This window comes from Amblyraja radiata, chromosome 22 (assembly GCF_010909765.2).
Source record: "Amblyraja radiata isolate CabotCenter1 chromosome 22, sAmbRad1.1.pri, whole genome shotgun sequence".
Lineage (NCBI taxonomy): Eukaryota > Metazoa > Chordata > Chondrichthyes > Rajiformes > Rajidae > Amblyraja > Amblyraja radiata.
The window spans coordinates 9,892,809-9,915,618 of NC_045977.1; the positions used below are offsets into that span (position 1 = coordinate 9,892,809).

General features: G+C 42.8%; 1 protein-coding gene across 1 annotated transcript in view; it reads left to right on the forward strand.

Annotated features, from left to right (window-relative positions):
• rhbdl1 (rhomboid like 1) overlaps positions 1-22,810 on the forward strand; it is a 281,110-nt gene that overhangs the window by 38,014 nt on the left and 220,286 nt on the right. Inside the window, exon 2 of the mRNA XM_033040365.1 lies at positions 6,366-6,524. Coding sequence (XP_032896256.1) covers positions 6,366-6,524 — 159 coding nt within the window. The remainder of the gene's footprint in view (positions 1-6,365; positions 6,525-22,810) is intronic.

Sequence of the window (22,810 nt, forward strand, 5' to 3'; positions counted from 1 at the left end):
GCCAAGCGTCACGTCTGGAGGAAACCAGGCACCGCTCATCACCTGGGCCAAAACTATACCTACAGTGAAGCATGGAGGTGGCAGCATCATGCTGTGGGGATGTTTTTCAGCGGCAGGAACTGGGAGACTAGTCAGGATCGAGGGATAGATTAATGGAGCAAAGTACAGAGAGATCCTTGATGAAAACCTGCTCCTGAGCGTTCTGGATCTCAGATTGGGGGGGAGGTTCACCTTCCAACAGGACAATGACCCTAAGCACACAGCCAAGACAACGCAGGAGTGGCTTTGTGACAAGTCTGTGAATGTCCTTGAGTGGCCCAGCCAGAGCCTGGACTTGAACCTGATTGAACATCTCTGGAGAGACCTGAAAATAGCTGTGCATCGACGCTCCCCATCCAACCTGACAGAACTTGAGAGGATCTGCAGAGAATGGGAGAAATTACCCAAATTCAGGTGTGCCAAGCTTGTAGCATCATACCCAAGAAGACTTGAGGCTAGAATTGCTGCCAAAGGTGCTTCAACAAAGTACTGAGTAAAGGGCCTGAATACTTATGTAAATGTGATATTTCTGTTATTTATATTTAATTACTTTGCAAAAATTTCTAAACAACTGTTTTCGCTTTTTCATTATGGGGTATTGTGTGTAGACTGATGATTTAAAAAAAAAAAATGTGGACAAATTGAAGGGGTCTGAATACTTTCTGAATGCACTGTACATACTTGACTAATAAAATCAATTCAATTCATCTTGAACAATAGATGAGGTTGGAGGAGGTTCCTCCAATCTCTCCTGCAGTTGCAGGGGAAGATACCTGCACAGTGGGTGGGAAGGGATGAATTAACCAAGGAGATGCGGTGGGAACGGTCTCTGCGATTTTAATGTCTTTTATGCCTTTCAGTGCACCGTGTTTCTTCAATTGGGTAATTTTGTATTATTTTCAGTGGTTTTTCCTTTGCCTCTGTAGCCCTTCTGGAATAGCACATAGCAGTTAACTATCCGTCTATGTTTTGCAGGGGTTTGCATGTGCATGGAAATCATCTCATCCAGATATCATTCTATGACTGACATTATGCAACCACGTTATTTCCCGAGAGAGCTGACCACGTTATTTCCCGAGTTAACTGGGTTTTAACGCCCTGGTTTCAATTCCTTCATTTGGAACCTTTTGCTATTGGAATACCACTGTCATTACTGAAATCAAATGAATTTCTGTATCCTTGGGAGATACTGTATCACCATCCCCGAGATGACTACTTTAGTATCAATTATAATTGATTTGCGTTGTACAGTGAAAAGGTTTTGTTGCGTGCTGACCAGTCTGCGGAAAGACAACACGTGATTACAATCGAGCCATCCACAATTTACAGATACATGATAAAGGGGATAACACGAATAACGTTTAGCGCAGGGGTCGGCAACCTTGATCTGCATACGGGCCGGTTGGCATGTCTGTGAGCGGATGGCGGGCCATATCTACCACGTGTTCACATGGATCTCGCTCCGAATGGCAGGCATCAAATCACGTGTTCACATAGATCGCGAGGGCGCCACCCGGAGCACTGGCCCCTAGTAACGGGTGCTCACGAACACGACGTACCTACGGACCATGTCCTTGGCTCTGTCCTGAAGGCAGTGGCTCAAATACTCAAACTCACTCCTCCCCGGCCTATTGACAACCCCGATCCCGACAGTGAAGCCCAGACACAGAATGTGCGTGGCCGTGCCGGCGGCTTTGCGCAGGATGCGGTACAGCCAGAGCTAGGTCGTCGGCCCCACTCGGGCGCACGGTGGCTCCAAAATTGCGGCGGCCAGCGCAGGCCTCCTTGCGTCACGTCTCCTCGGGCCCGTGAAGTACCGGAGATGAAGGAAGGCTGCGGGCCGGATGACTGCGGGGGAAAAAACAAACCTGCTGGCCGGTGATTCCGGGTTACGGGCCGCATTCGGCCCGGGGGCCGTAGGTTGCTGACCCCCGGTTTAGTGCAAGATAAACTCCAGAATAAAAAGAAAGATCAGTGTTCTACAACGAGACAACGATACCAGTGTCCCCACAACTGGGATTCGAGCGTGTGGTTCTAAACCTTATGTTTGACAAAGCCATGATAATTACATTTTTAGAGTCATTTATTCTGCAAATGAATTTATATGCATGATTTCTTAGGATAGCTTCTAAAGTACTGACTCCTGCAGCCACAAACATTTTACTAGCACTACACCATCTAGGTTTCCTTAGCTGTGTTCTCATGGCATCATTGTAGGCCTCCTTTCGTCTCTGTAAACTTGTCTTTCCGTAGTTTGACCATGGGTGCGCAGTATAGAGTGGTGTGTAATATGCTCTGAACAGAGACATCTTCACCACATCTGTACATGCACCAAACCTACGCAAGAGAATATATGCCTGTACATACAGCATACGTCATTGCCTATAAATATCCTCATCATCTGTCATTTGTTCTGTAATAAAATGCCCAAGATATTTTACCTTATTACAGACACCAAGATTATTTTCAGACAATTTAAAATCAGGATATTTTAGACATTTATCCTCTTTGGTTTTACAGATCATAACAGCACTCTTACAAGCATTTATTTAATATTATGTTCCACACCATACACTGAACATATAGTAAGGAGCTGCTGGAGACCAGCGTTAGATGGACTAAAAACCACAAGATCATCTGCATATATAATATGGTTCACTAAAATATTACCAATCATGCACCCAGTATTACAGGCTTTCAATTGCTTGGCCAGATCATCAATATAAAACAATTTTGAGTCTATCTTTATGCTTTAATCATGTTAGTTGGCACTTGAAAAGCTGTTGAAGTGAACAGTTTTTCAAATGTGACTTTTTTGCCCATGGTTTTAATAACAAAACACAACCAAAGTGTAGTGAAGATTCTCTTCAATCCAGAAAGTGGTTAGAATGTGGATTCTCCTGCCACGTGGTACAGTTGTGATTCCTCCAAGAGGAAGCTAAATAATGATTCCACGAGAAAAGATAAGGTTTACTAATTCATGCTTACTAAGAACAATGTTTTTTTGCACTTTTGGCCACCCTGAAACAAAGTTCCAGGTGTAGATGTCAGTCTGGATCTAATAAAAGAGTTTCTGAGGGAGCTGAGAGGGTCAGGCAGCATCTGTGCAGGCAAACGAAAAGTCAATATTTTGGGCCGATACCCTGCCTCAGGACTGCATCTTAAGCCTCTGCTGTCATCATTCTAGATGTGTACTACATGATGTACTACATAGTCACATAATGTTGTTTACATTCCAACAGAATATTATATCGAATAGCCAAGATATTAGAAATGAATGCATATTGAATTATAAATATGTATACTTCTAGCAGCTAGAAAGCCGTCCTGGTAATAATAAAACTATTCATGTTAAACGGATGCAAGAAGATGTTCTCTCAAAAGTTCTGAAATATGCAGTGTTAAATCTATGGAAAGTAGTGGTCAAAACATTTTATTTAGAAAATCAGTACCAACTACACATCAGTGTTGATCATTGTTATGTTAACTATAGTAAAATAGAATAATGCAGCATGTTGAAGTGCCCCAGAAATAGCAAACTGCGTTATCTCACTTGGAGCCTTCTGTTGCTATTTCAAATGATGTGTATTTTGCACTTCACACAATCAAGGGCATGATGTTGACCAGAGAGCTGCTGCCCTGCCTGAGGGGACCGCAGTCAAATTGTTCACTGCTTTGCAGAGCAGCCGTACGAACGTCTGGCTGGAAGAAAGTAATGTGCATGACAACCAAATGTTTGCCAACACGTCATGCAGAAATGTCTGTAACTTAGCCCAGATTGTGAGCCAAGTCAATGTTTGGAAATTAATATTTCCCAGGCGATCGAGGCAAGAAGCAGACTGCACCTGAACACACATTTCAGCTAGACCGACCCACTAATCAGATCTTTATAAAAACGCATGTACATGCGGACTGATAATACCCAATATCCACTTGAAGTGCTGTATGATTAATTTTTGATCATTCTTTTCCTTGCTGTTCATGCAGTGAACCCCCCCCCCCCCCCCCCCCACCCACCCCCTCGGTCTTCCTAAATTGCTTGTGCTATTCTTTATTACAGTGCTATCGAAATATCTGAACCGTTAGTTAATAAAATAAAGACAATAGCAGAACAAGACTTCTTGTCTTGTCATGTGGGTAGCACTATGTACTTCTCGTCAAGTACCATTAGTTGTCATGGTAATTGATGAATGAACCCGATTCACACTGGACCTTCACAGCTAAATGAGATTTGTTTGGGCATTTTATCTCCTAATTTCCTTGTCCTCTCTGTTCTTGATGGACGTTTAGACTGGAGTGAGATTTCATGGGATGTTGCATTAGCATTTCAGTGTTGAAGAACTTATTATGATATTTTTTCTACATAAGCCTCGACAAAACCATAACGGGTGTGTTATTGCAGGCAGTTATATCTAAGCTCCATATTTTCCTACTTGCCATCTACAATCATGACAACTTGCACTTATGTAACATCTGCTGACCACCAAAATACAAAATTTCATATTGAGGCAAATAAGGATATATTAGGTCATTTGGCTGCAGACTGAGTTTAGTTTAGTTTTTAGTTTAGAGATACAGTGCGAAAACAGGCCTTCGGACCACAAGAGTCTGCACCGACCAGCGATCCCCACACATTAACACAAGCCTACACAGACTAGGGACAATTTACGCCTATACCAAGTATACAAACCCAAGCCAATTAACCTACAAACCTGTACATCTTTGGAGTCATAGCAGGCTACAATGTGGAAACAGGCCCTTCAGCTCAACTTGCCCACACCGGCCAACATGTCCCAGCCACACTAGTTCCACCTGCCCGCATTTGGTCCATATTCCTCCAAACCTGTCCTAACCATGTACCTGTCTAATTATTTCTTAAATGTCGGGATGGTCCCAGCCTCAACTACCTCCTCTGGCAGCATGTTCCATACACCCACCACCCTTTGTGTGAAAAAGCTACCCCTCAGATTCCTATTAAATCTTTTCCCCTTAACCTTAAACCTAGTTCGTCTGGTCCTCGATTCACCTACTCTGCGCAAGAGACTCTGTGCATCAACCCGATCTATTCCTCTCATGATCTTATAAACCTCTATAAGATCACCCCTCATCCTCCTGCACTCCAGGGAATAGAGCTCCAGCCGACTCACCCTCGCCCTATAGTTCAGACCCTCCAGCCTTGGCAACATCCTTGTAAATCTTCTCTCTACACAGTGTACAAGAGTGTGGGAGGAAGATCTCAGTGAAAACCCACACAGTTACAGCGAGAACATACAAACTCCGTACAGACAGCACCCATAGTCAGGATCGTACCCGGGTCTCCGGCGCTGCAAGCGCTGTAAGGCAGCAACTCTACCGCAGCGCCACCGTGTCCCCCTGAGGTTGAATAAGTAGGTGAAAAGAGTAAAAATGTGGAAAAATGCCAAGATTTCTGGAGGGAATTCTATTTATTACACTTCCATCAGAGTTATTAGTACTTAGATTGTTATTTTACTGTAACCTGGAGATGCTGAAACTAATTGAAATATGTCATGCTGGTTTCATTAATTAATTCATCACATTACACTGGCGATTCAAGATGTTTCTCAATAATATTTAAATTATAATATTAATTAGTTTGTGTGAGTTAGTTGAAATAGTTGTGGGCATATTCCTCTCTGAGCTCTGGTGATATTACAGAATAATTCTTTCTTGTATCAATAGAGCATCGTAGACAAGTAAGTAAAGGGCTATGGCTATATTTCTTGGAGAATTTTATTTGTTCTTAATATTCCATTGATGAGAATACAAGATATTTTTATCCATTGGGGATCATGACATTGAGTATGTGCTTATCATGTAAGAGTAGGTATGACCATCCATAATCTCTGAAATTAGCTGATTAGTTGCCTTGGGAAGGAGATATGTTTTGCCATGAGTTGTTCTTGTGGCTAGACCCCCAGTTTCAATTGGCCATCCACAAAATGTCAATGGAAAGTGTCTGTCCCCCAAGCAAGAAAGGCAAACTGAAGAGTAAATAAAGCTAGATTTGGGCATTATTAAAGAATATCATTAAGAAAGGTAGACAAAAGTGATGGGGAAACTCAGTGGGTGCAGCAGCATCTATGGAGCAAAGGAAATAGGCAACGTTTCGGTCCGAAATCCTTCTTCAGACTGATCATTAAGAAAGGTTTTGAAGGGAAGGAATAATTTAAAATCTGTCTTTAGTCTCAATGGGCAACTTCCTAAGCAATAGGAAGTCAGTGTTAGAGAGGTGAAAAAGTTAAAAAGACTAATAACTAGCAACAGTTGAACATGCTTTAATAATTCCTCCTTGATATGTCTTTCAGCTTGATCCGGAGAATACTGGTTTCATTGCTGTGGAGCACTTTTCCAATCTGCTTCAGAGCCATGAATTGCAGCTGGATCCAACCAAACTTGAGATGCTGTTTGCTCTTGTACAGAGCAACGAGCAGGGCCAAATCTGCTACCAAGAGTTTGTCAACCTGGTGAGTAACAAAGTTATGCAAAAAATGTGGCACAGTGCCAAAGTGAGCCATGTTATTGATAGATATCTACGGTGAACTGAATGTAGAGATACTAGGAGCATGAGAGATGATGCCATGATGTGAAACAGATTTATGAAGAGTACAATTTGTATTTCCTTTCCTTGGATGCTTTGTTTATCACTTGCACTGGTGTGACTTTGAACTAAATTGATTGTTTTTTTTTAAGTTGTTGAATGGGCTATCTCATAATTCCTTATTCCTACAGAAACATTCACTGCAATGATTTTGAACGATTACTTGATTCAAAGCTTCTGTTTGTTTCGTGAAGTCTTACTGCAGTAAAGTTGCTGTCATCCATTTTACCAATGGTGTTCGTCACATAATATGCTGGTTGGAGAGCAGACGGAGCAAGGAGCGAAGCGTGATGAGGGCCTTGTCTTATTTAACCATATTGCTGCCCTTCGAGGGTGAAACTGAGCATTGGTTGGGTAGCAAAATGGGCATTAACAAATTATCTGCCAACCCTCACACTTCTGATTTAATGTGCAAGATTATGGAAACATGATGTGTAGATGGTGGCAGAAGGTGCCTAATTTACATGAACTTATTTTCCAGAAGGAACAAGGGAACAAAACAGCTTGTGTGTAATGTTACTGCAATAGATGCCAGAGAAAATTGAGTGATCCTTGAAACAGGGGCTCAGCTGGTGGCAATACCAGGTTTAGTTTCGTCTAGTTTGGAGATCCAGCGCGGAAACAGGCCCTACGGCTCACCGAGTCCACACCAACCAGCAATCCCTGCACATTAACACTATCCTACACACATTAGGGACAATTTACACTTATACCAAGCCAATTAACCTACAAATCTGTAAGTCTTTGGAGTGTGAGAGGAAACCGAAGATCTCGGAGAAAACCTACGCAGGTCACGGGGAGAACGTACAAACACTGTACGGACAGCACCCGCAGATAAAATTACACCCTAGCCTTGATTTTCAGATATTGTACTGAGGTATCAAAATTGTACCATCGTATCAACTTTGGAGTTTTCATTGCAGTGTTAATGCAGGTGAATATTGTTTTTGAAGAGCTAATAGTGTTTAATTATCACATATACTGACTCTCCAGGCCCTTTAAGGCAATAACGCACAAATAAATATCCAATAATAAAGAATGCGAAAAATTAATAATCAGTAGTACTAGGTAACCAGACCTTAACAATGCTAAGTCCCTGGTGCAACCAAAACCAAGTCTTTAGCCAATCATAGTTGCTGAGGCAGAGTTGTCGTTAGTGTTGTGCAGTGTTCAGGAGCCTGATGGTCGCTGGAAGAAGCTGTTCTTGAACCTGAAGGTCACTTTTGCACCAGTGAAGGGAAGCTCCCTGTTAAATATCTCTCCCTTTTGAACCAAGTTGTGCATAATTCTGACTGGTGTCAAAAATGTTTACAGTTTCTTACTACCTTGCAGCGGGATCTTGATCGGTTGGGCAGGTGGATTGAGGAATTATTATTGGAATTTAATACAGAAAAACGCAAGGAGTTGGATTTTGGGAAGTCTAACCAGGGCAGGACCTACACAGTGAATGGAAGTACTCTGGGGAGTGTTGTAGAGCAGAAGGATCTCGGAGAGCAGGTACACAGTTCCTTGAAAGTGGCGTCACAGGTAGATAGGGTAGTCAGGAAGGCTTTCAGCACATTGGCCTTCATCAGTCAGAGTATTGAATATAGAAGTTGGGAGGTCATGTTACAGTTGTACAAGATATTGCTGAGGCCACATTTAGAGTATTGTGTTCAGTTTTGGTCACTGTATTACAGGAAAGATGTTGTTGAAGCTGAAAAGGCTGAAGAGAAGATTTACAAGGATGTTGCCAGGACTCGATGGTCTGTGCTACAGGGAGAGGTTGAGCAGGCTAGGACTTTATTCCTTGGAGCGCAGGAGGGGAGATCTTATAGAGACGTATAAGATCATGAGAGGAATAGATAAGGTAAAGTATTTTACCCAGTGTAAAAGAATCAAGAACCAGGTTGAACCAGTTATGTAGAAGACAGGTTTAAGGTGAGGGGAGAAAGATTTAATAGGAACCTGAGGGGTAACATTTTTACACAAAGGGTGGTAGGTATTTGGAACGAGTTGCCGGTGGTGGTAGTTGAGGCAGGTAGTATCACAACATTTATAAAATATTTGGACAGGTACTGTACATGGATAGACAATAGACAATAGGTGCAGGAGTAGGCCATTTGGCCCTTTGAGCCAGCACCGCCATTCACAGTGATCAGGGCTGATCATCCACAATCAGTACCCCGTTCCTGCCTTCTCACCATATCCCCTGACTCTGCTATCTTTAAGAATTTAATACAGAAAAACGCAAAAGGGGTTGGATTTTGGGGTGTCTAACCAGGGCAGGACCTACACAGTTAATGGAACGACTCTGGGATTGGATAGGTTTTGAGGGATATGGGCCAAACCCAGGCAGGTGGGCCAAGTCCAGTGTCTTTAGCAGAAAGCTATTTGGCCCATCAAGTCTATGCTAGCTCTCAAATTATTCTCTCACTCCCCAAATTATTTTCCAATCACTATTCGCTCTCATACTTAATTCCCTCAACATCCAACTCTACCAGGGTTAATTTTCTGTCGCAAATTAATCTACCAATCAGCACAGCTATGGCAGGATGCTGGAGCATCCACAAACTTAGTTTAGTTTAATGTTGTCACCGAGGTACAGTAAAAATCTTTTGAGTGTTTCCCAGTCAAAGAAAAGACTATACATGAATACAATCAAACCGTTCACTGGGCACAGATAAAGGTTAAAAGTACAACATTTAGTACAAGATATAACGTTGAATTCTGATCGTTCAATTAAAGATAGTTCAAAGGGTATACAATGAGGTAGATGGGAAGTCAGGACCACACTCTAGTTGATGAGAGGACCATTTGGTTGCCCCTGAATCTGGAGGTATGTGTTTTCAAACTTATGTACCTCTTGCCTGCTGGGAGAGGGGGGAAGAGGGAATGACTGGGGGTGAGACTGGTCCTTGATTATGCTGCTGGCCTCGCCAAGGCAGCATGAAGTGCAGATGGTGTCAATGGAAAGGGGATTGGTTTGTATGATGGTCTGGGCTACGTCCACAACTCTCCGCAGTTTCCTGTGGTCTTAGATGGAGCTGTTCCCAAACTAGCCTGTGATACATCCTGAAAAAATACTTTCGATGGCGCATCTGCAAAAGTTGGTGAGGGTTGAAGCGGACATGCTGAACCTTCTAAGGAAGTAGAAGTGTGGTGTGCTTTCTTGGACTTGGCTTGGATGTGACTAGTCCAGGCCAAATTGCTGGTGATCCAAGGAATTTGAAACTTTTGACCATTTCTACTTCAGCGCCATCAATGTAGAATGTTTTATTGTTGTTTCCTCTCACAACGGGCAGATGTGTAAACATCACACAGAGGGCACCAGAGGTCAGACTTGAACCGTGCTCACTGGAGCTGTGAGACAGCAGTAGTACCTGCTGTGCCACTTGGCACAACTTAAAGAACATCACGCATAGGATGCAGATGCTGGTTTAAATTGAAGATAGACACAAATTGCTGGAGTAACTCAGCGGGACAGGCAGCATCTCTGGAGAGAAGGAATGGGTGACATTTCGGGTTGGGACCCTTCATCAGACTGACGTCATGGAAGTGGGAGGTACAGAGATAAAATGTAGTCGGAGACAGTAAGACTGGTGGGAGAACTGGGAAGGGGGAGGGGATGGAGAGTGAGGGAAATCAATGGCCATTTGAAGTTAGATAAGTTAATGTTCATACCGCTGGGGTGTAAGCTGCCCAAGCAAAATATGAGGTGCTGTTCCTCCAATTTGCGCTGGGCCTCACTCTGACAATGGAGGAGGCACAGGACAGAAAGGTTAGTGTGGGAATGGGAGGGGTAGTTGAAGTGTTGAGCAACCGGGAGATCGGGCAGGTTTAGGCGGATTGAGCGGAGGTGTTCGGCAATATGATCGCCGAGACTGCGCTTGGTCTCGCCGATATTAAAGAGTCCACACCTGGAACAGCGGATACAGTAGATGAAGTTGGAGGAGGTGCAAGTGAACCTCTGCCTCACCTGGAAAGACTGTCGGCGTCCTTGGATGGAGACGAGGGGAGAGGTATAGGGACAGGTGTTGTCATCAGGAAAGAACATTACTCTCTGTGCTGGATTTGCAGTCTTGTCTAAGAATGATAAGGACCGTGCACTAAACCATTACACCTCCCTCCCATCATTCATGCACTCTAAATTGAATGGGTTATGGCATTTTATTTGAATACTATCAGAAATATTCTCAGAAATAAGCTGTGGTATTTTATTTAATTCACATGTTTAATCGATAATGTTTTATTATTAATGTTTAATGTTTTATGTATCATTCCAAACTGTCACTGTATGTCATGTTGTCACTTGCGGGTGGAGCACCAAAGCAAATTCCTTGTATGTGAATACTTAGCGAATAAACTTATTAATTCATTCAAATGTAATCAAACTCTGGCAATAGGCATTGTTTACTGCTAGGTAAAATAGAGTTGTCATAAATGCATTGCACCCATACTTTGGACAATAAATAACCGTTGGTGCTGAGTAAATAGAAGTGAATTTTGCATCATATTCTTCCTAGGTTACTAATTTAATCCTGGTGACTTCTCCATGTGTAGGGCACCAGTTTTATGATGGGTTGACCAGTTCATATGGTATTCTGTTGTCCTGGTTTTCATTGATCCAAAAAGTAATGTTTACAGAGTGATTTGAAAATGTTTTTCATATTAGTCATAGAGTGATACAGTGTGGAAACAGGCCCTTCGGCCCAAATTGCCCACACCGGCCACCATGTCCCATCTGCACTGGTCACACCTGCCAGCATTTGGTCCATATTCCTCCAAACCTGTCCTATCAATGTACCTGTCTAATAGTTTCTTAAATGTTGGAATTGGTCCTGCCTCAACTATCTCTTCTGACAGCTTGTTCAGTACACCCACCACCCTTTGTGTGAAAAAGTTGCCTCTGGATTCCTAGTAAATCTTTTCCCCTTCACCTTAAACCTATGTCCCCTGGTCCTCGATTCACCTAATCTGGGCAAGAGACTCTGTGCGTCTACCCGATCTATTCCTCTCATGATCTTGTAGACCTCTATAAGATCACCCCTCATCCTCCTGCCTCCAAGGAGTGGAGTCCCAGCCTACTAAACCTCTCCCTATAGCTGAGACCCGCTTGTCCTGGCAACATTCTTGTAAATCATGTCCATTGAACTTTGATTCCCAATTTCTCTGAGAGCTACCTGCAGGCTGACTTGACAATAGACAATAGACAATAGGTGCAGGAGTAGGCCATTCGGCCCTGCGAGCCAGCACCACCATTCAATATGATCATGGTTGATCATCCCCAATCAGTACCCCGTTCCTGCCTTCTCCCCATATCCCCTGACTCCGCTATCTTTAAGACCTTTTAGCTCTCGCTTGAAAGTATCCAGAGAACCGGCCTCCACCGCCCTCTGAAGCTGAGAATTTCACAGACTCACAACTCTCTGTATGAAAAGTTATTTCCTCATCTCTGTTCTAAATGGCTCACTCCTTATTCTTAAACTGCGGCCCCCAGTTCTGGACTCCGCCAACATCAGGAACATGTTTCCTGCCTCTAGTGTGTCCAAATCCTTAATAATCTTATATGTTTCAATAAGATACCCTCTCATCCTTCCAAACTCCAGAGTGTACAAGCCCAGTCGCTCCATTCTCTCAGCTTATGACAATCCCGACATTCCAGGAATTAACCTTGTAAACCTACGCTGCAGTCCCTCAATAGCAAGAATGTCCTTCCTCAAATTAGGGAACCAAACCTGTACACAATTGACATTGGAACTGGCATGGCTTAGTCAGGTCTTGACTGGCGAGCTGCATTGGAATGTGCAATTGATGTTTACACTACAGTGGAATCGAAGCCCAAGGTCCAAAGGTCCAATTTCTGACAAGTTTCAGCCTGATATCATCAAGTGGGCTCTGGGACTGAACTACCATTTCTACTCCAGAAACCAGTACAAGCTTGAATCTATTCATCCATGCCTGCTGGAGCTGTTATGAATAGCTACAACGTGTCTTTGAACGATTGCCAGCTTTTTAAAAAATCATAGGTTAAGACTCCAGGATCTCAGGAGATTACCGCTAATAGACCGAATTGCATTCACAGTATGTCCTGGAACAGAGAATCGTTGTGTAAATCAGATGTTGCACTCCTGCCGCTGAAATATCCAAAGGTAGCAAAAGGGAGAATGTATTCCTTAAAAAAAAAAAACAGAATCAGACAATGTTAGGCATTATTAAAAATCTTATCCTTTGGAAATTGTACTGAAGATGACATCATGTACTGATCAATAATACATTAAATCAAAGAGAGCAAACAGTCAGTTGAGGGACAGAAGTGCATGGACCTCCGCATTTACTTCTAACGTTTGTGTTTGAAGAACTGAAGAGAGATATAAGGTCAGGAATAGAAACAAACAGCATTTGGCTCTATTGTAATACTCACTGGATCAATTGGAATGCAGAGGCAAACCTCACCAGTCACTTTCAATAGATAAATATTCAGATGCAAGCCTTTACACTTGTCTGGCAAATAAACATTAGACTTCTAAGGACAGAGTCCCCCTTGTCTTCTCCTTCCACCCCATCAGCCGTCGCATGCAGCTAGTAATCTTCCAAATTTTCGCCACCTCCAACGGGATCCCACTACTGGCCACATCTTCCCATCTCCACCCCTTTCTGCATTCCATAGAGACCGGTCCCTCCGAAACTCCTTATGTTAACTCGTCCCTTCCCACCAAAACTACCCCCTCCCCAGGTACTTTCCCCTTGCAACCGCATGAGATACAACTCCTGCCCCTTTACCTCTCCCCTCGACTACATCCAAGGACCCTGACAGTCTTTCCAGGTGAGGCAGAGGTTCACTTGCACCTCCTCCAACCTCATCTACTGTATCCGCTGTTCCAGGTTTCAACTTCTCTACATCAACGAGACCAAGCGCAGGCTCAGCGATTGTTTTGCTGAACACCTCCGCTCAGTCCGCTTAACCTACCTGATCTCCCGGTTGCTCAGCACTTCAACTCCCCCTCCCACTCCCAATCTGACTTTTCTGTCCTGGGCCTCCTCCATTGTCAGTGGGAGGTTCAGCGCAAATTGGAGGAACAGCACCTCATATTTCGCTTGGGTAGTTTACACCCCATCGTTATGAACATTGACTTCTCTAACTTCAGATAGCCCTTGCTTTCTCTCTCCATCCCCTTCCCCTTCCCTGTTCTCCCACTAGTCTTACTGTCTCCAACTACATTCTGTCTTCGTCCCACCCCCTCCCCTGACATCAGTCTGAAGAAGGATCTGATTGTTGGATTCAGAACTGGCTGAACTACTCATAGAAGACAGAGGGTCTTGGGGAAGGGTATTATACTGGTTGGAGGTCTGTGACCAGTGGAATCCTGCAGGAATCTGTGCTGGGACCTCTATTGTTTGTGATATATATAGACGACTTAGACGCAAATGTTGTTGAGCTGGTTAGTAAGTTTGAAGTTAAATTGATGGAGTTCAGGGCAGTGAGGAAGGCTACCAACATATTCAGTGGGATACAGAGCAGCTAGTGGGTGGTGAGTTGGCAGATGGAGGTGTTACACTTTGGGACAATGAATTTAAGGGGAAAGTATAGAGTTAATGGCAAGACCTTTAACAGCACTGAGCAACAGCAACTCAAGGACTGTTAGGGTCCAAATCCATCGCTCTCTGAAAGTGATCACAGAAGAGGATAGATTATTAAAGGAGATGCATGGTATTCTTTCTTTCATTGGTCGGGGTATTGCGTGTAATTGTCAAGTAGTCATGTTGCAGCTTTATAGGATTAGGCTGCGTCTGGAGGATTGAGCGCAGTTCTGAACTCCCCATTACAGGAAGGATGTGGAGGTTTTGGACAAGGTGCAGAAGAGGTTTACTGGAATTCAGCCTGGATTAGAGGGGATTAGCAATAAGGAGAGGTTGGATAAACTTGGATTGCTTTGTCTGGAGCGCCGGAGGCTTTGCCACAGAAGGCTGTGGAGGTCAAGTCAATTGATATATTTAAGGCAGTGATAGATAGATGCTTGATTAGTATGGGTGTCAGGGGTTATGGGGAGGCCAGGAGAATGGGGTTAAGAGGGAGAGATAGATCAGGCATGATTGAATGGCGGAGTAGACTTGATGGCTTATTTCTGCTCCCATCACATGACCTTATGACCTTATGATCATATTGAACATGGATATTGTTGGCGAAGAGCCTGTTCCTGTGCTGTACTGAAAGTAGTTACAGAAATCTGATGCATGATCGTGAAGGAATGATGATGTGATTTTCATTTAGTGTATGATTAGAATACAATTTGAAAGTGATGGTTTCCCCATTAATAGGCTTCCATTGTCCTTGGTGAAGTGGCTGTGGCTTTGGGAGAAACACATCAATGCAATGTTCTCTGGACACAGTACATCAGCAATGAGCACAACAAGCAATTAAGCTAATCATTGCTTGAGAATCATGAGAGGAATAGATCGGGTAGATGCACAGAGTCTTTCGCCCAGAGTAGGTGAGTCGATCGCCAGAGGCCATGGGTTTAAGTGAAGGGGGAAAGATTTAATATAAATCTGAGGGGTAACTTTTTCCACACAAAGTTACAAGCTGCCAGAGGAGGTAGTTAAGGCAGGGACTATCCCAACATTTAAGAAACTGTTAGACAGGTACATGGATAGGACAGGTTTGGAGGGATATGGGCCAAACGCAGGCAGGTGGGACTAGTGTTGATGGGACGTGTTGGTCAGTGTGGGCAAGTTGGGCCGATGGGCTTGTTTCCACACTGTATCACTCTATGACTCTAAATCAACCAGATTGTTTTGCCTTGGATGGATTTGAGTTCCATCACACTCAAGAAAATCCATCTACAGACATGCTATTATTAGTACGGCATTAATGTGCTTGGTTGAATATCTGGTTAAGGTAACCTCTGGCCTCATCCCTTGCCCCTCTCCATCCAGATGTTGATGCTGAGGAGTAAGGCCGTGCTTTGTTACTAAGAATCAAGAGGACGTTTTTCACTTTGCACTACCTGTTGTACTTGTGCATGGCTTGATGGTACTTGTGTACAATATGAATTGACAGGATAGTTTTTCTCTGTAACTTGGTACCCGTGACAATAATAAACTAATACCAATTTCTGTGCCATTTTGGTTCCTTGTGGGACAGTCTTGTTGGGGATGCATAGCAATTGTATGCATGGATATTGTCCAGGTTTTGTTGCATTTAAGTGAGTGGCTCGTTATCTGAGGAATCATGTATAAATTGAGGACTTTAGAATATTCACTGAACCATCCTAGCTCTGATATAGTGGAGTCTTCTTCTTATCGTGTCCACCTTGTTACAGATGTTGACCTCGCTGTCATCGTCTGTCCTGAAAAGGACGCAAGCTTCCGGCGACAATCACTTGTTGCAATAGATGATGGTGACAGCAGAATTAACTCAGGATACTTCCAGTTTCCAGCCCCACGACGTGGAGACTTCTGCTATGGGGCCTTGCGTGGAGTGAAAATTATTGATGAATCTTAGACCCAGGACACTACTGTGAGGCGATCTTGTTGTCGTTATCTGAAACTAAAATCACTTCCAAGGCATGGCATGTATTAGATACAACTCTTTTTAGTGGGGAGTTCACACATTGTCACGCTTGGCTCAAGGATGTAATATGTTAGAAACATAGAAACATAGAAAATAGGTGCAGGAGGAGGCCATTCGGCCCTTCGAGGCAACACCGCCATTCATTGTGTTCATGGCTGATCGTCCCCGATCAATAACCCGTGACTGCCTTCTCCCCATATCCCTTGACTCCACTAGCCCCTAGAGTTAGCCCCAAGCTCTAGAGTTGAGTTCTTGCAGAGGCCAAACTGAGCATCGATAAGAAAAACGAGTTAGTGATGGTCAGCATTTAGTTATCCTGGAACTTGTACGTTTCTCATATATATCAAAAAGCTGGTTAAAAAAATACATTAAAGGAGTTCATTGATTAAGCCATTGAGGATGAACAAGACAAATGGAGACACAGGAAATGCAGATGTTGTTTTACAAAAGAAAAAGTGCTGGAGTAACTTAGCGGGTCAGGTAGCATCTCTGGAGAACATGGATTGGCGATGTTTCGCGTCGGGACCCTTCTTCAAACAAATGGAAATCGTGTCAGACATCTGAACAGTTTCAATATGTGCACTCTAGGAAGACAATTAACATTGAATTAAAATCTTCCTTTCTTTAATTTACTTTAAACTTGTATCCCACTTTAATTCTGTCCTTTGACCTATCACTGGCTTCTTCCACCCTTCCAACAAAGTCCAATGTAAGCTCAAGGCATCTCATCTTCTCATTGATCAGTTGCTGAAAAAGCATAAAGGGCCTGTCCCACTTTCCCAAGACCCTCACAAATTCTCCCGAGTTTTCCCCTTGCTTCAAACTCAGATAATGTCTGTAGCGAGTCTGTAGGAGTCCGTAGATATTTCGTAGCGGCTCGTAATGTCAGCCGTAGGTACTCGGGGCATCAGGTAAGTCGGGATGTTTTTTCAGCATGTTGGAAAATGTCCACGAGTAAATAAAATAGCCCCGGGTACCTACGGCTGGCTATTACCGAAATTCTTCGAGTTTGAAGCAAGGGGAAAACTCGGGAGAATTCGTGAGTAACTTTGGAAAGTTGGACAGGGGCTTAAACCTGTAACCTGTTTCTCTCTCACTCCATTAATGTTGCCTGATTTGCTGATTGCTTTCTCCATTGTTTTGGGTCTCATTGGCTCCGGCATTGAATCTCTCTCTGTTTTCATTCATCTCCTGCAGACTTATCAATAGTGATTAACATGCTTTCACCATCCTCTTTTGGTTGAAATCACCATTTTTGTCGCCCTGATCACCAAATCATCCCTGATAGTCCATTTGCTCCCTCAATTCCTCCCCCTTCTCTGCAATCAAAGTATGTTTAATTTCAGTTTTTTCCTATATCTTGGAAAGGTTGCGTACCTGAAGAGTTAAGCCTGAGCCTCTATCCTCAGGTGCTGTCTGACCTACTGCGAATTTCCAGTGTTTTTTGTTTGCATTACAGGTTTGTGTTATCTGTTTTTTATTTTATTTGTGTTTAGGTTATATAACATCATAGATTACTACAAGAGCAAAACAGGTTAAATACCAGCTTAGATTATCTCCCCAGAAAATACTGCTCTTTTGAAATGGGCTCAAAGGACAAGAATCCTGGTTAACGGGGTTTATAGAAACATAGAAACATAGAAAATAGGTGCAGGAGTAGGCCATTCGGCCCTTCGAGCCTGTACTGCCATTCAATATGACCATGGCTGATCATCCAACTCAGTATCCTGCCCTCTCTCCATACCCCCTGATCCCTTTAGCTACAAGGGCCACATCTAACTCCCTCTTAAATATAGCCAATGAACTGGCCTCAACCACCCTCTGTGGCAGAGAATTCCACAGATTCACCACTCTGTGTGAAAAAAAAAATTCTCATCTCGGTATTAACAGACTTCCCCCTTATCCTCAAACTGTGACCCCTTGTTCTGGACATCTCCAACATCAGGAACAATCTTCCTGCATCTAGCCTGTCCAACCCCTTAAGAATTTTGTACGTTTCTATAAGATCCCCCCTCAATCTTCTAAATTCTAGCGAGTACAAGCCGAGTCTATCCAGTCTTTCTTCATATGAAAGTCTTCACTCATTCTTCACTGCCTGCTGCACCTGCATGCCTACTTTCAATGACTGGTGTACCATGACACCCAGGTCTCGTTGCATCTCCCCTTTTCCTAATCGGCCACCATTCAGATAATAGTCTACTTTCCTGTTCTTGCCACCAAAGTGGATAACCTCACATTTATCCACATTATACTGCATCTGCCATTATTTAACTGAAAGATGGTCCTGTTTTGTTTGAGTTGGAGTTTACACTTAAAAGGTGGCTGCTAATATTATCCACGGCCTAAGAGGGTGCATGGATTACTTTAGATAGTCTGAGTGATTGGGAGATACATTTCCAAACTTTTCCTCTTGATTGTCCTGTACTTAATTTTGGTTCTTAGCTTCTCTCAAGAGATTGCATAATTCCAGAAGTGCTCGGAATAGTATGGTAACTTCTATACAAAAAAGGTTGGATGAACTAATGTAGTAGGTCTTTTCCAATCTATCATTTTGATATATGTTCGGAATTCCTTATAGATCAGGGCTAAGTTTTTAAATAACATGTCTTAATATGCAATCAACCAGTAATGGTTTGGTACTAAAAAATGGTCATGGCATTTAAAGCACACAAAAGGGCCTGTCCCACTTTCATGACCTAATTCACGGCCTCTGCCGAGTTTGTCCTTGACTCATACTCGCGGCATGGTCCTCACGAAGTCGTAGGAGGTCGTAGGTAGGTCATAGCAGGCCGTGATGCTAGTCGTAGGTACTCGTGGCATCAAATAGGTCGGGCCGTTTTTCTAGCATGATGAAAAATGTCCACGAGTAAAAATGGTCGTGAATTAGGTCGTGAAAGTGGGACAGGCCCTTAACCCAACTTGTGATTTTGTGTCTGTGGCAAATTTTTTTTCAGGTAATTTAGAAATAATTTTTGAGCACAAGTATGAGTTTAATTTAAAATGTTTGCTTCTTATTCACCTATTTTAGTTGTTTTATGGTATTCAGGCCTATGTATAGTTTAGTTATAGTTTAGTTTAGAGATACAGCGTGGAAACAGCCCACCGAGTCCGCACCAACCAGCGATCCCCACACATTAACACTATCCTCCACACACTCGGGACAATATATAATTATACCAAGCCAATTAACCGACAAACCTGTACGTCTTTGGAGTGTGGGAGGAAACCAAAGATCTCGGCGAAAACTTAAGTGGTCACGGGGAGAACGTACAAACTCCGTTCAGACAGCACCCGTTGTCAGGATCGAGCCTGGGTCGCCGGCACAAGCAAGCGCTGTAAGGCAGCAACTCTACCGCTGCGCCACCGTGCCGTGTAGTATTAACATTTCATTGTTTTTAACCAAAATGTAAAATAATTGAACAAGATGCAAATGCATTACTGAAACAAAGAAATACACTTTAAGCAACATCGGCTTCATTATTCATTATATACTCAAAGTTGTTGTCTTTACGGACAAATTGTGGTTTTTGTATGTAAAGACAACATTTTTGTGTTTATGATGAATAATGAAGGAGGCCCCTCTGGTATTTGCCAGAACCACCAGAGGGATAGTCCTCTGGTAGTTGAATAGTCTGATGAATGGTCCAGGAATGATATTAACTATTGATTGTAACAGCATTGGATTCCTTTTGCACACCTTTAGGATAGACAATGGGAACGGAAAGTTTTCAATGAAGCAGTATCTACTCACAGCACAGGCACAGTAATTCCACCTCCCAACTCAAAGGAGATAATGTTAGTGTGGAGCCCAGCGCTCATTTCACTTTGAAAACTAATTCGCCTAAAGCTTTCCCTGATCTTTTTGAGAAGACCCAGGCAGCCTTTATGGAAAATGTCGGAGGAGGCATATATTCTACATAGGTGCCTTGATTGCTCTGATTGAGTGATTCTACTATATTAACACCCACTCCATTCATCCTCATGAATGTGGATTACAGTTCCGCTGCGATGTAATGATGAAAAGACTGTGCACCTAATTGGTATCATGAATTTCTCTTCTATCGTTTAATTTGGAGTATGTAAAATGATCTTTCACTGCATTGTCGTTGCTTGTGTTTCTGTTGTATTTCCCCTTAACAAAATGATGCCAAGCCTGATAAACTTACTTGCATGGATAGACTCTAGAAGTTGAGATTGTTTTCTTTAGAACAAAGGAGATTGCAAGGAGATCTAATAGAGGTATTAAAAACTCATGGAAGGTGGACAAAGGTGGAGAGAAATTGTTCTCCCTGACAGAGGGGTCGAGAATTATAGGCTATAGAATGAAGCTACACTGTAATTGATAAAAGAACAAAAAGTGACATGAGGAAAAAAATATTTTATACTCAGTAGTTCGGTTCTGGAATGCACTGCTGTGCGAATAGTAATAGATGTAGATCAATTCTAGATTTCAAAATAAAGCTGGATCAGTGTCTGAAAGGAAATAGCTTGCAGGATATGGGGAGATGATGGGAGAGTCCAACTAATTAGATTTATTTTGCTGACTCAACAATGGAAGACTGCGGCGGGTGAATAGTTTCATTCCGTGCTGCAACCATTCTGTGATGCTGTGGATTTACTGTTCACCGAGCCATTTGAAGTTGTGTTGATGTTTCACGGAAAGTGTCTTCAGCGAGTGCAATTCTCAGGCACAATGATGGTTACCATGGAGATGTGTGAGGCACAGACTGCAATATTTTCAAGTGTTTAATCACCCATAATAATGGGATACTGACTAAGAGTGGGGATGGGGAAGGTGCAGATAATTCTTCAAAGAAACCAGTCTGGGAGAAACAGAATAAATACAGAAAAATGGACTGTATTTTCTTCCAGTCCTGGAAGTATACCAGTTAATACGACTGAGAGGTGGAAATGTTAGATTTTGGACCACGTGAACAATCTAGGATCTTAAGCAAACTCATTCTTGTGCTATTAAACCAAACCAAACTTGTATGCATGTATGGTTGTGAGAAGCAGCAAGAAAAACCCCATGGATATTTCAAGGGATTGTGTTTAGGTTTCATCGAAACTGATTTGAGTTTTTTTCACACTTGTGTTGCCGTGTTTCTCTGTGTCAGAGTTCTTGTTCCCTGATTGCATGTCTCTGCTTAACTTTATGTCACAGAATGTCTGCAAAAGGCCGCTGTGATCGCGAGAAAATAATTACTATGGGAGTTTAAGAAAACTATTATAATTTCATGTATGTCTGAATAAATCTATGGATTTTTTTGTCCTATTTTATTATAATGCCAGTTACCAGTTCATAATAAAATCCATCACAGAGAGAGAGATGGAGACCCTCTCGCCCTTGGCTGTTTTCATTTTTCTCTTCCTTACCCAATCCCCAAATAATCCTCAATGCGCACTACTCCCTACTTCCTCCCTTGTCTCTTCAACCACTAATTCTTCCCGTAAATAACTCCCCTAGAGACTCCTGATTTCGCCCTTTCGCCCCTTACTCTTCTGCAATGCCCAGTTCTAGGCTGATGTCAATGGCATCTCACTATGGGTGTCTGTGACTGGGAAAGGGAGACTAGAAAACTGGTTCTACTCTTAAATGTTTATTTGGATTTCCCCAAAACGTACGTATCACACCATAAATCCACGTCCACTTCTTGATTCTCTCTGCTTGCTTCAAGCCAGTCCCTTCACACTTCTCCATTGATCACGTTTTTATCCACGTGTTTAAACTTCAATTATTACTGGGAGCTGAATTCTTCTTACAAACTCCTTATGTAATACCTTATTAAATGCTGTCCGAGAATCTATACTTACTGGGTGTGATTCATAGTAACCTTCAGAGAAATAATGTAAAAGAGAAAATAAAGTTGTCTATTCAATTTCTCTGGGGCTACAGAAGTCACTGACCATAAGATTCCAGGCATGTATATTGAGGGAATTCCCTACATCCAGCCAACTGGCCATTTTCCAACACAATAACATTCACCAAGCACGCACTCCCTTGTACTATTTGTGGAGCACCAGCCATGCAAACATTACGTGTTCCCAAAGTACCCAACCTCTCTGAAGTTTGATTGGAGAGTACCTATTATATGTAGCATTTTTGTTAGGGTATCTAATTCTGCTCTTCTTCATAGCCTGTGGAGCCTTGATTCTAAATTACACTAGACTTTAGACTTTAGAGATACAGCGGGGGGAAACAGGCCCTTCGGCCCATTGAGTTTGCACGACCAGTGATCACCAGGAACACGCGCACTATCCTACACACTAGGGACGATTTACAAATTATTTTATAGACGCCACTTAACCTACAGACCTATACATCTTTGGAGTGTGGGAGGAAGCTGGAGCACCCGGAGAAAACCCATGCGGTCACAGGGAGAACGTACAAACTCCATGCAGACAGCACCATATAGTCAGGATCAAACCCGGGTCTCTGGCGCTGTGATTCAGCAACTCTACCGCCGCGCCACCGTGCCGTCCCTAAATATAACTCCTGTATCATTACAAAAAGATTTTGTTAAATTATTAATATTTTACTATCAGCAAGTAATATGACCCATTATCATTCCGTGTCAGCTGTTCATTAAAATGCATAT